This window comes from Euwallacea fornicatus, chromosome 3 (genome assembly GCF_040115645.1).
Source record: "Euwallacea fornicatus isolate EFF26 chromosome 3, ASM4011564v1, whole genome shotgun sequence".
Taxonomy (NCBI): domain Eukaryota; kingdom Metazoa; phylum Arthropoda; class Insecta; order Coleoptera; family Curculionidae; genus Euwallacea; species Euwallacea fornicatus.
The window spans coordinates 4047644-4062557 of NC_089543.1; the positions used below are offsets into that span (position 1 = coordinate 4047644).

General features: G+C 33.0%; 1 protein-coding gene across 13 annotated transcripts; it reads right to left on the reverse strand.

Moving 5' to 3' along the window:
- Positions 1–224: 224 nt before the first annotated feature.
- ewg (DNA-binding protein Ewg) lies at positions 225–14390 on the reverse strand. 13 transcript variants are annotated; one of them, XM_066302685.1, is made up of 13 exons: positions 14014–14381; positions 11495–11534; positions 10513–10750; positions 9346–9470; positions 9120–9293; positions 8816–9067; positions 8471–8599; positions 7872–8039; positions 6943–7083; positions 6650–6803; positions 5639–5689; positions 4390–4520; positions 225–4247 (listed from the first exon to the last, which is right to left on the reverse strand). In XM_066302685.1, the coding sequence occupies exons 3-13, from the start codon at positions 10706–10708 to the stop codon at positions 4041–4043; spliced, it is 1728 nt and encodes a 575-aa protein (XP_066158782.1). In that variant the 5' UTR covers positions 10709–10750; positions 11495–11534; positions 14014–14381; the 3' UTR covers positions 225–4040. The 13 variants fall into 13 exon arrangements, with proteins under 13 accessions (XP_066158782.1, XP_066158780.1, XP_066158783.1 ...); XM_066302683.1 differs by lacking the exon at positions 14014–14381 and adding an exon at positions 13752–13975; XM_066302686.1 differs by lacking the exon at positions 14014–14381 and adding an exon at positions 13577–13736.
- Between the last annotated feature and the right edge of the window lie 524 nt (positions 14391–14914).

The window sequence follows — 14914 nt, forward strand, 5'->3', positions numbered from 1 at the left end:
CGGTTATGTTAGGATTTAACTCCGAAACGATGCAACATTCATGCACATCCGAAAACCGAATTAGCCGAGTCCACAAACTCCAAAAAATGTAAAGTTTAAAGAACTTATTACTTGGTATTAAGTAACCAGGAACAATTTTTATTGTAAAATATGTGACATATCGTGCACCGAAATGCTTCAAAAACCAAATAAGTCTTACCTTTGTGACAGGAAAACACTTCAAGACGTTTATTTACATTCTATATTTCACAATTAAAAAACATAATCGTCATAAAAACAATTTTACACTGACCATTGCATATTTGATATACACTTGAATTACAACTACGATCTAATGTTTAGATTCGGTCTTTACATAAAATACAACACTTATTAGGACCTTGGCATTTTTTTACAATGAAAAGACAGTCGTTACAAATCAAAAGATACCCTAGCAAACACAAACGTACTGGCCCTACGCATAAAACGTAATAGAACGACTTGTAATAGTCCGCCGGCCCTCTGTGTTTGCTGGGCGATAAATAACATATGTATGCCTAGATGGAAAACTGAAAAATAGTTATTTTAGTATTATGATTTTTGTGCGTAATTCACGAAAATAGAGATTGTCCACGACCACCTAATAATGAACCAATATTCAGCTTGTTGATTCAAGTTAAATAAGAGTGATATAGTGTCAGAGGGAATAAAGAGGGATCTGCAAGATTGTCTTCACTCCCGCTGGTAATTTAAGATAGATATGTTTCCATAGCAAGGCGGTCGCCCATTATAATGCACAACATCGTGATCTCAATTGACGTTGGGCGCCGCGTTGCTTAATTGCAGCGAATAAGTAAAGTCGAATTTTTAAAGTCTACTATTACTAAAGTTTTAGTAGATTTTATCGTTGGTAATGGACAATGGCCGTGGACGAAATATAGTATTATATAATCGTTTTTTATGGCCATTACATGTTCTGGAGACTTGCACCCTTCGGCTGCGGCTCAGAACGAAAAGGTCTCCCTTAGGCAATAATGGTTAACATAAAAAGCTCCTTTAATAATATAGCAAATTACTTAATAAGTTTCCGGTCCGACGCATATATGGCAATACTGTTGACAGACCCACATGATTTGTTTAGTTAGTTTTTCTTAGTGAGACCGGATACTTACTAAGTAATATGTTATTACTTCTGATCTTCAATGCGTAACAGTGTAATGCAAAATATAGCCTGAAATAATAAATTGGCACAGAAATTCGCAATTAAATACGATAACTATTACTTTTACCCAAAACCAAAACTGAATTCTAGATAAGTCAACTAAGTATTAAAACTCTTTGGTATCCCATTATTTTTACAAAACAAAGACAGTCCTAGTAAGAAATCAGCAAATACATACACAGTGCGTTTCGTGAACTTTACAACAATACACACTTATGAGGGAAATTCAAAAACAACACGTAATTTACTACCAAAACAACTATACATAACTCGAAATTTGCCATATTTTAACTTATATTTCGAAGAGTTTACATTAATCATTAATTACTACTGACGTCCTAGTAGTATAGGTATGAAATTTGCACGAATAACGTTTCAAAGCGCCTCGTGTCGTTGTTTATTTCAAGTGACCATTTTAATAGTAAGTATTTAACAAATTATTTTATTAAACCCTGTGACAACTTATAGAATAATTATTATAAAAATTGGAATAATATAGGTACATAAGTACCAATATTCTTACGGCATCTTCCCAATACTGAAAATTTTGGTTGGATTCAAAATTATGTAGGAAATTAGAAAAACACATTTAAATCATAAACTGAATGAAAGTGGATTCATTTCGTGTTCGGAATTAATATCTCACTACAATCTACGGCTTTTTGTAGAAAAAATATAATAAAACTGCTTCTGTTTTTTACAGTTAGTAAGAACTAGCGAAGGATCTCCGTATACAGAGCAAAATCATTTATTTAAAATTATATTATGCTCAATGTATATTTCAACACATTTGCCTGCAGATGCGTTAAGCTCTAAAACTATCCAGCAAATACTTATCATAGGAAAATCACTTAGCTAAATGTTCGAATACGTCTTTAATAACTCGACTACATGGACATAAGTGTGAATCGTCGTTACGTTTTCATCTGATCAGATAAAAGTTTCGAGATCGATTAACCTTTCTATGATAAGTATTTCTTCTCTATTGCAACCAATGATAATGAAAATAGTAACTTTAATCAAGAGGTTCTTTAATGAATTTCGAAAATGAAAACCGAATGTACAGGATGCCACAAAAAATATATTGCACTATAACATCTTCCATGCTAATAACATCTCTGCCAATCTTTGGTTCGTCAAAAATTCGGAATTTTGCTAATTTTGAAAATATATGGTAACACAACATCTAGTCATTTGAATATGTCCATTTGTCCCAATTGCACCAAACTCAAATTTCTTAATTTTTTCAAGATTTCCGTATTTACAGACGAGTTTGCAGCATCCTGCATGTTTTCCAAACCTGCTAATCAAATAGCAACTGAACTTCTAACCACAGGTCATTCTTACTCTGAATTTAGCATTCAATATTTCTGGAAAAATGTAATTCACTTTGTATAATCAGATCCTAATTTTATTCAGATCAGGATTAAGCAACATCATTCAAACATTAGGACATCGATATACCCTATTCTGCATTTTGAACACCCGTCAATATCTCAGCTATTTTTATTGTGAAAGGTGGCCGTCACTAACCTACCTCCTTTCACTTCAAATTACAGAATAAATCCTTGTAACAACAGCTCTTAGTTTACGTAAGAAATGCTTTTTACAAGTCAATATTGAGATATATTAAAAACACCTGGTAGTTCTGGCATTTTTTATTATCCTCGATTAATTTTCCTTCATCATTTATACGATGGAAAATAGCGTATTACGAAAAATAGTAAAATTGATATTTTTTGAATGTTTTCAATATATCTTCAGAACAACGTACCTATGAATTACATCTAATATTACGTTATACTTTTATAACTAACAAAGCTTATCAACGTAATTATATACACATAAGGAGTTGAACAACTACTATTTCTGGCCTTATAGGCAAGGCGGAAAATTAAATAAACTGGTCCATTCTTTGATGAGAGAAAAATGTATGAAAACAAATTAACAACGTATGTAAAAAAATTAATAATGTACATAATAACTCAGTCAATTTGTATAAAAAAGTGTAAACAAACGGTGTAAAAATAAAATAAAACAATAATAAAAACAAAATTATACGTTCTACCGTAATGTGGGAAATTTGATAAAATCAAACTAATAACATGTTCCGACCAATAAGGCCAAAAATACCCCAAATATAATAATTCTGTACATTAAATTACGCAATAATTACCAAGATTCCCACTAGTAACAGACACTTGAACTGTTGTTTCTAGCTGAAGCTGTTAGAAATTCAAATATCACATCGTTTTCGTAGTAAGCTCATAACGAAACAGCTCCAAAACTATATTTGTAGTTATTTCGTTATTCACTACATATCACATCATTTCTAAAGAAAGTTAATAACGAAGTAGCCCCAAAAATTATCTTTGGAGCTATTTCATTATTCACTACCTTTATATATCACCCGAAAACAATTAACATTTGACAAACCCAGAGAGGCCATTAAAATCCACTGCGCATTGTCGAATGTTAATAACAGAAATTTGTACTACTTCTCCTTAAACTTGAGCAATTCCCTACCTAAGATATATTGCTGTCAGACATTTTATATAGATATTTTTAAGATTATGTTCAACCTTAATTTAGGAAGAACTAATACAAATCGCAATAAGGCTTTTAACGACTCCCGAATCGGGTCTCTTTTGAGCCATTACCTTCGACTCTTTAGCACATGTCTCTCTTTGGTAACTGTTTCTCGACATCTTCAGAGGAAAAAGAGCCGCACGTGACTCGGAATCAACCCCAAGTGTAGGCTGTTACCTTTAGGAACCTTCACGGACCTACACCTACTAGGGAATATTTCACCACAAAAGTTTACCTAAGGTTCTTATATCTATTGGTCACTTATGATGGTTTCCTCAGTTTTTACATCAGTGATGCCTTGCATAGCTTTAGTGAGGACAGTAGCATCTTTGAGGGAGAGAACCTGCAATACTTGGGGCCCGTCGCTACCTGAACCCTGTATCATCATGGTATGTGTATTAAGACCACTCGGGGTGACCGTCAAGGTTTCGATACTGTCGCCGTTGTTTGGTTCCACCTATTTTAAAGCAAATCCTTGTTACATCCTTAAAAATTTACTTAAGTAAAAAAAATGCGTATTAAAACTGATATTTAAAAATTATAACCCAACACCTAACTAAAGAACTAAACCAAAAAAAAAACACATTCACGGTATTTACCTTTACCTTTGGTACTTGTACTACCGGTGTAACACAAACGGTACCGTCGCTGTTGGTGTGTAGGTGCTGAATATTAGCTACCATAGTTTGGTACATTGACGCAGAAACTGGCACTGTTATGACACCGCTCACTGCAATGTCAGAGAAAAAAATTAAGCAAAATTTAAATATGTCACTCAGAAGCAATGTAAAAATTACTCGCAAAATAAAAACATTCTATGCTACACCCTAGAATAGAGTCGTAAACTTCAAATCGCTATGATATGGAGTCCTGATGAATTTGACATTATGAATATACAGAAGTCTGGGATACTTACAATTAAAAATAGTCAAATATGAAGCGATTACGACCCTTTTTAAAGATATATTTAAAAGAAAAAGGCAGTCAAACATGCTTCTACAGTACGGACGCATTTGACATAAACCACTGTGGGTAAGTATGAAAGTAAAATTGTTTCTTAAAACGGAGACTTCTGATTTTTAATTATCATTCTAAATGCTTTAGTAACGCACTGTATTTGGTAATTATGGAGATATCTAAATACAGAAAAAACTCCAAAATTCACATAATACATGCATCATAACATTAGGTATCAACGATAACATCGAAAGTAAACTTAAGTATACTACACGTTAACAGACGAAATGAGGCATTGTAAATAATAAATACATATCTAACCTTAAATTACAGATTTTTATATGATGTTTCCAAATTAGATGGTCAACATTCATCATCAATTAAACATAATACTACTTTGCTAAATAAAACATTTCACATTTTTTACTTTGATCACCTAATTTCAGAACACCTTATATAAGAACAACTCCTTCTAAAGTATTGTCTAGTAACACATTGTGTGCTCACTAATAATAAAGTAATACCACGCATTTGTCAACAAAACTGATCATAGTTTGAAGACTACACACATATGAAGCAATGTTTGTTTTAAAGCTTAGAATATTACACGTAAAAACGTTTCAACAAATATAATTAAAATATATTGGAAATCAAGGTAGCAAAGTGAGCCATCTTTAAGCATTTTCTAAATCGAAATCAAATCTTAATCACTGGTCATTTTTGGTTCTCTTAACATTTATTTTTAAAATAATTACCAATGGGACCTGCATTATATTTTTCTTTCTTTACAAACAAACATTGTTTTCAAATATTTGACTAATAGTTTCAACTTATAATATCAAAACCCTATTGAAATGCGTATAATGGAAAGTCATATAAAATCATACATACCCTGTCCATCTTCACCAGTCAATATAATTTGACCCTCAGTATTCAGGGTTGCTTCCGTAACAAAATTTAAACGTGAGTTTTAGGATGATGTTTTGTACCAGGAGTGCAAAAATATTTATATATAAACATTTTACGATAAAGTTCAGTTATTAACAAAATATGTTTCTTTTAGACACTTTTCAAAACCAAACAAAAGAAACATTTAAAGAAACGAAAGAAGGTGTCGGTTTATTAAATTAAAATATTATAACAGTTTATAAAACTACTTATCAACAAATACTAAAAATTCAATCAACAGAAGAAATTGAATAATAATTGTGAATTTACACACAATAACAAGATAACTGATAACAATAAAATATCAAACTAGGGCAATCAACAAATTATTCAAAATTTAAGGAGAAACAGGTTCATATTAATATGGGACGCAAAGTGGGATCACATTGAAAAGGGAACAGGCAACCTGGTATATGTACTGTTAGATCTGATTATATACACTAAATAATTCAAAAAAGTAAGTAAGTACTTTATAATTAGGAGAGTAAAGGAAGGAGTCCGACAACATACTCTATAGGTACTACCTAAAAAGTTTAATTTTTTTTAAAGTCATCTATGAAAATTAAGGTTGACTCTCGAGGATTATGTCGTATTTGTAAAGGCGTAGTCAGTATTGTCTTAGAGCGCCCAGACCACATTTTTTCTCATATATCACTATCTCTTTAAAACAAATGAGAGTAAAATGGGTTATCTCTGAAGCATTCAAAATACAATTGAATTAGACATACAACGAACTAAGTGTAAACGAAACAAGGATGGCTTTACTAAACGTCCTGTTTACGGTTCAATACCTGCTGTGAGGGTACTTTCAATGAAATCTTAAATATTTTATCTTCCTCTTTGGCCATTCTTATGTACCTATATAGATATCCTTTCCTCCTGGCACAAACGGGAACAATGACAATTATCGGCACACGTATTTTACACAATTGAAAGTTAAAAACTTAAACTTACCATGGCCATCTTCGGCAGTCAAGATGATTTGACCGTCTGAATTTAAGGTGGCCTCTGCGACTGAGTTCAAGTCAACCACCTCACCTTGAGAGCCACCATCAGTGATGGTCTGTATGGTATGCACATTTGATCCGTCGCCATTTCCAGATTGTAACTAAATAAAAAATGAAATAAACAAAAAGAGTTACTATGATCATCCTATGCATAACAGTAAATACCACAAATTAAAAATTCAAATTAAGATTTTTTTCGAGACCTCAATTCAAAAACACTTTGTGTTAAAAAAATCTTACCGTTGCCATACCCTGCACATGGGCGGTAGTACCATCTGGTAATGTTATGATGGGGTTGTTGGGATCAACCTGTACAATACTGACAGTTCCATCTGGGTTTGTAATGGTGTGTAGGACTGTTGGGGTATACTGCGTAGTAATCTGGGTAAGAGAAACCAATTGTTAGCGAAAAAATAAAAAGCTAAGCAATCTTTCAGCATTATTGTGGATCACACAATCCTGAAAGTTTACGATCGAACTAGAAAAAAGCTTAAAAGAAACAATAATCAAGCGTCCAGTCTAAAAAATAAACCCATAAAAGGTAAAAAGAAACACTGATGTACTACAAACACATGAAAAATATTATCAACAAGGTAGAAATCTTCGGATTAATATGGAAAACAAGCGGAACTAATCGATACTAATTAAATTAGATAAAGATATAGTATGTTAGGTAAGAGAAGGGTCGATTCCATCGAACCTTCACTTATCGATATCAATGTTTATCTCCGTATTATATGTTTTGGTAAAGGCTGACTATTTCTGCATACCACGAAGATAATATATTTTTCTGCGAACAATTTGAAACAACTGAGAATGTCTAATTAAAACAATAGAATAAGAGCTCCTCAGACGCTGATACATTTATATTTTACTAAGTTACTGGGTTTTTTGGCTATAAAACCAAGTAGATCCAAGGTAGGCAATGAATCAAATGTGCTACACTTTACTACATTTGGAACTAAGATTTAAGGGCTTAAAAAATGGCAGCATGCGCTACACATTTAAATCTTCCTCGTTATTATATTTTTTTGAGGTTATTTCTTCATTTTTTTTTTAGGGAAAGCGCTTCTAAAGGATTGACAAGTATGCTACAGGTGAAAAACACATAAAAAAGTGAGCCAACTAAAAATGTACAACATCAAAGAAGCCAATTCAAAGGTACACACATCCACGTCTGAACTGTAGCCTCCAGGGTCGAGGCAAACCTGCGTGGACGATCCCGACAACCCGTCGGGAGAAGCCGCGATGATTTGGGGAGAGCCGTTAGCTTGAATTTGTATTTTGTGGGTGGGCACGCCAGATGAGTGCATTTTTAATACACCCACGGAATTACACTGAAAAATATTAGTAGGAGATGCGCCATTTTGTTATATTATGTTACGGGTTAGATAATCAAAACAGCCAGCTCGGAAGACTTTAGAAATTTTAAGTAACATGTTCTTAACTGGCTATTCATTTATATATTGAGTATTGAGGAAAAATATCATTTACTGGATTGTTAGTTTATATTAGTTACACTTTTAAAAAAACATGTTCAAATTTAATGCGGGGCGTAAGCCCTAGTATTACACAGATACCTGACTTCTCCAACACAAACAATTTCAAATATTAATACACGAAATTCCTGTTGGATCACAGTTATACATCTTCATATTTTCATTACAAATATAATATAATTTGAAGTGTAAAGCTGTTCTTCAAATTGATTGAAACCCACCATGAATGCCAGTTTGAAAATTCGATTAGCGTCATCTTTTCTACTTACATTCGCATTCGATGTAGCAGCAGCATTGGCCTTTTCGTCCTCCTCAGTAAATGCAGGCAAAAGATCTTCCCTACCGTGAAATTTGTAGCAATTAATCACTATCTGCCGCAGAGCATGGGTCCAAGATATCTGAAATTAAATATTTTTAAACCTTTGCAGTTAACACAGAATTAGAAATATATTTAAAGATAATGAGTCAAACGCATTTTGGGTACTGAAATTATAGGAAGAGCGATTACTAATTAAATTTAAAGTTGTTAAGGTCCTGAAAAACTACTCGTCTTAGTTTGCATATGTCAAATTGCTGTACCAATATTGCACAAAACAAAAATAAAGACGACAAACCTTCTGTTTCTCATCCTCACTTCTCGCATCCATTCTCACATTGGCCCAAGGTAACTCTTTTGGCCACCATGGGGGCCTTGTAGACTCTCTACCCCATCCAGGTTTACCTCTCCCTGTAGAGTACTTCAGCATCAAAGGTATGAAGGCGCGTAATTGCGCTTGCGTCATTTTCTCCACTGGGGTTGGAATTCCATCAATAATTAAAGGAGGAAGTTCAAAGAGAGTTGGATCCTCTTGTATTGGAGGAGGAGCCTATAGAAATTCAAATTAAAAAAGTTTTTGATGTTACTGATAGATAGCTCACTTGATGGGCCAAAGCATTCTCTAGTTCCTCCATGATGGTGACTTTTAGATTTTTTATAATGTCTTCCAAGGGCTTGGCGCCAAATACTTTGTAGCTGGTATTGGGCTTTCCAGGGGTTGCTACCAATACTATAGCTTGTTGGCCTACTCTAGTGGCAAACTCATCAATGGTTTGCTGTAAAAAGAGTGTAAACCCAAGCTTTTAAATTAAATACCCAAAACCATACTCTTAACTTTCGTAGCAGTCTGTTTTGTTGTCGTTTTCTAATTGAAGGATTAGTTTCAAACGAATGAGGCCTTTTACGTTTCTTTGAGGATACTATTGCAGCAGCTGCGGCTACTCCTACAGGACCTTGAAAAGATAGAAACACACATAAGGAAAATGTGGTTGTGATTAAATAAAAACTTAAACTCAACATCACAATTCTTGTAAAGAAGTCTTAAAAAATATAATGCTCAAATTTTGAATTGAAAAAGCGGGTAAATAAAACAACCCAATTTTCCTTATTCTTTTTAAAGGTCTAGCAGTTTAGTTTGGTGAAGTTGCTTGGTATTCTGTATACCTATTACTACACTGTGAACTTCAAACAACACATACTATCTCTTCAAACTTCCCTCACAAAACCAATATAACATTTAATCAAATCATATATTTTAAGACTAAATGCTATCAACGTAAACACATCATACAATGCAACCAATATAAACATGTAATAGTTTCTTGGGACCTCTATGGAATGTCCCTTTATCAAAAGCTTCTATAGGAGTTAAAACAATAGTATGAGTCAACGGCTAACGTAAACATTTTTTTTATTGCCGTTTGTTCAAAATACACAATTGTGTTCTCATCTAAAAGTGAGTTGTGAAGGTGTGAGAAAAAGGATATATTATAAAGTGATCATTATAAGTATAATTCAATGTTATCCAGAAATTTAGATTCGTTTGTTTTTCCCCCAATATTTGCCAGGCTGCATTGCATTATATATGAATAAAACACCTTTTTAACATACATATATTTATTTTCCTAGCTAGTCCAAGGAGAAAATTAAATCGTCAAAGTCTGATTATAGGCACTTGAGGTGAATGAAGGATCTAAATTCTCTCAAGCTACTACTAGTTTAGTTACAGTCGGTGCTGTTCGAAATCCAATTAAATACTTTTGGGGCAAAGTTTACCTAAGCATCTCAATTTATCTGAACTTGCAGAGATTTCCATTAACTAATCTACTTAAATTCTTACGGATCAGATTATATACTGTAAATTTCTTAAAAACAAAGTTTCTATTGAAAATAATAAATATTTGTACCTATTAAGTTACCAGTTTATCTCCATTTTATAAATTTTTAACAAATTTCCACAATATAAAAATGTTAGTATTGAGTTAATATGCATACCTGCTGCTGCCAATTGTGCAGTAACTTCATCTCCCATGGCGGCAGCCATGAGATCGGCGTTGGTTTCATAAGCAGATCCTGGCGATGAAGGGCACTGATCATCGTCATCATCTGACTGTCCTGACATTCCAGAGGGAGAACCCACCACCATGGTAATCTGATCAGCTCCATTGCTTGAACTCCCGTTAGTGTTCATATTAGACAGTCACGGCTTTTAATTTAACCATGGAAGGGGCTCTCTGTAAGAAATTATGCTGCTATATTGTTTCTAAGTACCTACGTTTTTCACAGAAACTAACGAAACTATTATTGCATACTGATATTTATTTACTTTACAATGGGCAACTTTCATATTATATACCAAAAATTATCCGCAAAAATTAGTCAAAAAGTAACTTATAAAATAGGAATTAATAGCAGATAGTTTCTAGCAGATATTTTTTGATTTGTACCATAATTGATTCTAAATTTAAGCATTGCAATTACCATTTTTACTGCAAAGCGAAGAAATTGAATTAAATTTCCTTCATTATTTGGTGATGGAGATAAGCAGCTACACGGTACAAATAACAGATTGTTCCAGTAATATATATATTTTTTTTTTAACTGACGCCAGACAAAGTTCCAAGATTGGCTCCAAATTTTAAGCAGCAGTGACATGACCGTCAATATGTGCGATATATTACCTGTCAAAAGCGAAGGTTTGCGGAAATGTCGAACATGAAAAACCATGGTTTCATTGGTTTCAATTTGATTTTCAGGTGACATTTCATTCAGTTTTAAAGTTTTATTACTCAATTTCAAGGTCAACATTGGGTAAAACAAATACAATTGCTTGTATGTATGGTATCTGCTTCCGGTTTGGGAATTTGACAGTTTTTGTGACTAATTGCATATTTTGTAGAATGATAAGTCTACCATCATTTTAATAATATTTGAGTTAAACACTGTGTTCAAAAAATTCAGCAGCACTTCTTCCTTATCATTGGGAAGGGGTGGGAACTTGACAGCAAAAACAGGATCTATGAAAACGAAACATGTGTAACAATGATCAACAATATTGTCTTACACCCTATGACTAACCAACGTTTTATATGATTCAAGAAAAAAAAGTAATGGTCTTTATTGAGAGAAATATACATATAAACCACTTCTCAAAGGACAAAGTTTTATTTGAACAACAATTGCTACTCAAACTTAACACCTGTAAATCAATAGTAATAAATATCAGTATTAAAAAAAAGCAACTAAATAAGTAATAACACAAAGCCACTCTAGGAAAACTATAGAAACTAAAAAATATCTATTATGTACATATAAGGCTTTCTCAGCTTTGTTGTATCACCAACAGGAACTTGATTTACCTATGAAATGTTGCAAGTCATCTAACTTGAAAATATTGAGTGAATCTGGTGAATATATGAACAGAAACATATGTGAAGGAAATCGCGTTAATACAAAACGATTCTATGCTGTGATATATCCAAATTAGAGAAAAGCAAAGCAATCCTGTGTAATTCAACCCAAAAAGTAAATTTCAAAAATAGAAGGATAGAAGTGCATAACAATTTATGTAATAGCACAAGCACAAACAGTAAATATTTGTACACATATAACATCCTCAACCAAAATAATTGCTTTAGTTCCCAAGACATGCTCAAAGTTTCTAAAATGAAGAGCTCTAGGGAGATCAGGGAAAGTACAATAGAGTGAAAGCAATACATTTTCATAAGAAAAGGTAAAATAATAAACATTATTTTCAAACCTTAGGAAGTTGTAGTTGAGTTAGTTTAATTGTGATTCAAGCCAAGCAATATGCAATGTAGTGAAAAAATTTAAATTTCAAGAATTAAGAATATTTTGGCTCATACTTTATTAAATTTTATTCAGTAGCTATTTTCCCTTATGGAGAAGTAATTGTTGAGAGTTCAATTCCACATAAAATGTAAGTGATTTTGTCAAGATTCAGCAGTGCACCTGGTTCAAATCAGTTATCCTTTTGCCGTATTTTATCCAGTGATGTACATTTCTAAATTTAATATATTTCTAAGATTATTAGATATTTTATAGATTGTTTGAGATCAACAAGCAACAAAAATTGGCAGAGATGTCCCTTATAGACTATAATATTTCTAAGTCACACATGACGATAAAATTTTATGGTAGGTTTCAAATACATCGAAAAATTACCATGACTTTGTTCTATTTACACTAAAGGCGATATCATCGAAGTACCAAACCAAGCTTTACCATAAGCATAGTTATTTGGGAAATTGATATATAAGTAAATGTCAAGCCTGGATTACAAAATTGACATAGTTATATTTCTATTAAACTAAGTGGAATTTAATTAATTTAAACATAAGTATTTCTTAAGAGTAAGAATTTGCCTATATTGACCTTAAAGAAAAGGTTCCTTGAAAATTATGTTGAAGGTCATAGTAAAACCATATACCTACCTGGTTATTTAAATTGATAAATAATCTAAATTTAAGAATGACCTTCTAGCTCATTTCTGTGGACCAACTGTAGACGAAAATAAATATTCATTAAACTACCTAAAAAAATAAATAATACACAAAATGAGATACAATCAAAAAATTTTAAATATTTATTTGTACTAGTCACTTGGGTAAAAACGACCTAATTAAGGACCTAAATTAATGTTTCGAACAACTAGACATTAGTTGACAATAATAGAGCCCTAGCGGATTCGTTTTGCAAAGGATGATAGGATATCGCCCTGTACAATAACATTGGTTAAATCAGAAATTGGTTTCATGTTAGTTGTGGATTGTGGGGGCTTGAAAATCAATATTTTTATTAGATCATAATGGAACAAAGAGGATAAGTATCGGAAGATTATCTGGCGGAAAAATCGAAAACACAGACGAAAAATTTTAAATCCCAAATAAATGCGTTTGATTTGTATTTTTTGGAAACGCATGCACATGCAACACAAATAGTAATGTGCGCACAAAATGGTGGTTTGGCGCCAGTCATTATGGACGCTAGACTAGGCCATGCAAAAATGCAAATAAAACGTAAGAGTCGTATTTCCAACCTTAGTCATCATTCTAGTTAAATTCCTATGGATTTTTTGGTTTTTTCGGCCTCACTTATAGGCCGAAATGTGGGAAAACAACGTGGTAAAACACCATTTTATGAAAACCATTTCGAGTAAGTCAACAACAATGGAGCAGGCTCAGTTAACATTATTACTACGTCTGCGTACGCACCTGCGTGTATCGTATACATTTATTAGAAAATCCAGATTTGCAGTGCAGATTACCACAAAACACTCAAAATGTCTTACTTTCCACATTCACACTACTTAAAACAACATTTTCTACATGGGTAAATATTTAGTGAACACCATGGCGTTTCATTTACGTCACATCACATATAATATTGATCGAACTTGGCGTTGCATTTTGATTCGGAGCCATATTACACGAGTATGCGCAATAGAACAGTTTGAATAATTTTTTAAAAACTTACCTTTTCACGTTTCAAGGGGGAAAACTCCCTTTAAAATTAATTACTAGCATTACCGCACGTGTTTACGTGCCTCACTTCTCAACATCAAAGACCGGAGTCACGTAGAACTACAGAAATACGGAAAATTCTTCAAGGGGCTCCAAGATTACGTCAGCGCCATTCGTGGAACAGTAGTATAACATCTGACGATAAGATATGCAGATCGCTTCAGTTTGGGACGTGGCGCTACCTATAGACGAACGCTAACTGTAGAACGGCAATAAACGCCTGGTGATAACAGATGCAGATGGTTTCATTTGTGGCCGTGGCGTCATCTGTTAGTAGCAAGTAAATCTATCAACATACCCCAATTGTCTAGATCTCAGGAATTGTAAATCCACATCACCACCCATTCATTTTCTCTTACGTTGGTGTTAAACCCTATACAAAGATTTTTGCTAATGGTATGGAGAAAATTGAATACAAAAAGTACATTACACATGCGTCTTCCATGAAAACACAGCACATACTGGAAATGTATTAGTGGAACTACTGAAGTCTTAACAGTTCTAAAGAAATCCAGCCATAAGTTTAAAGTGACCCAATGTTCACGGGTTAAATAAGCTTTAATTAACTTAGAACTCAGTTATATTATCTTAGTTAAGCCACAGGCAGCAAATATCATGAACCAAGCTGTATATTGCTTTATATCTTTCATCTTTTATACATACATATTTATTTACACACATTAGGAAGGTTGTGACGCACTGCTAGCTTCATCTTATCCTTAGTTCAAAGTTTTTTACATATATTTCAAATAGAAATTCATAAAACTGCAAATTTTGCTAATTTTACATATTTGTTATGTTGAAAAATTCGACAGCTCTTGCTAATTATTCTCGACATGATGGTGAATTATAAA

What these genes read in the sequence shown, in the direction of transcription:
- ewg (XM_066302684.1), bottom strand. Translation starts at nt 10,708, where the DNA reads ATGAACACTAACGGGAGTTCAAGCAATGGAGCTGATCAGATTACCATG. An exon ending in AGAATGCTTTGGCCCATCAA is followed by an intron (nt 9,068 to 9,119) that starts GTGAGCTATCTA and finishes GAATTTCTATAG; the next exon opens with GCTCCTCCTCCAATACAAGA. An exon ending in GACTGGTGAAGATGGACAGG is followed by an intron (nt 4,521 to 5,638) that starts GTATGTATGATT and finishes CTGACATTGCAG; the next exon opens with TGAGCGGTGTCATAACAGTG.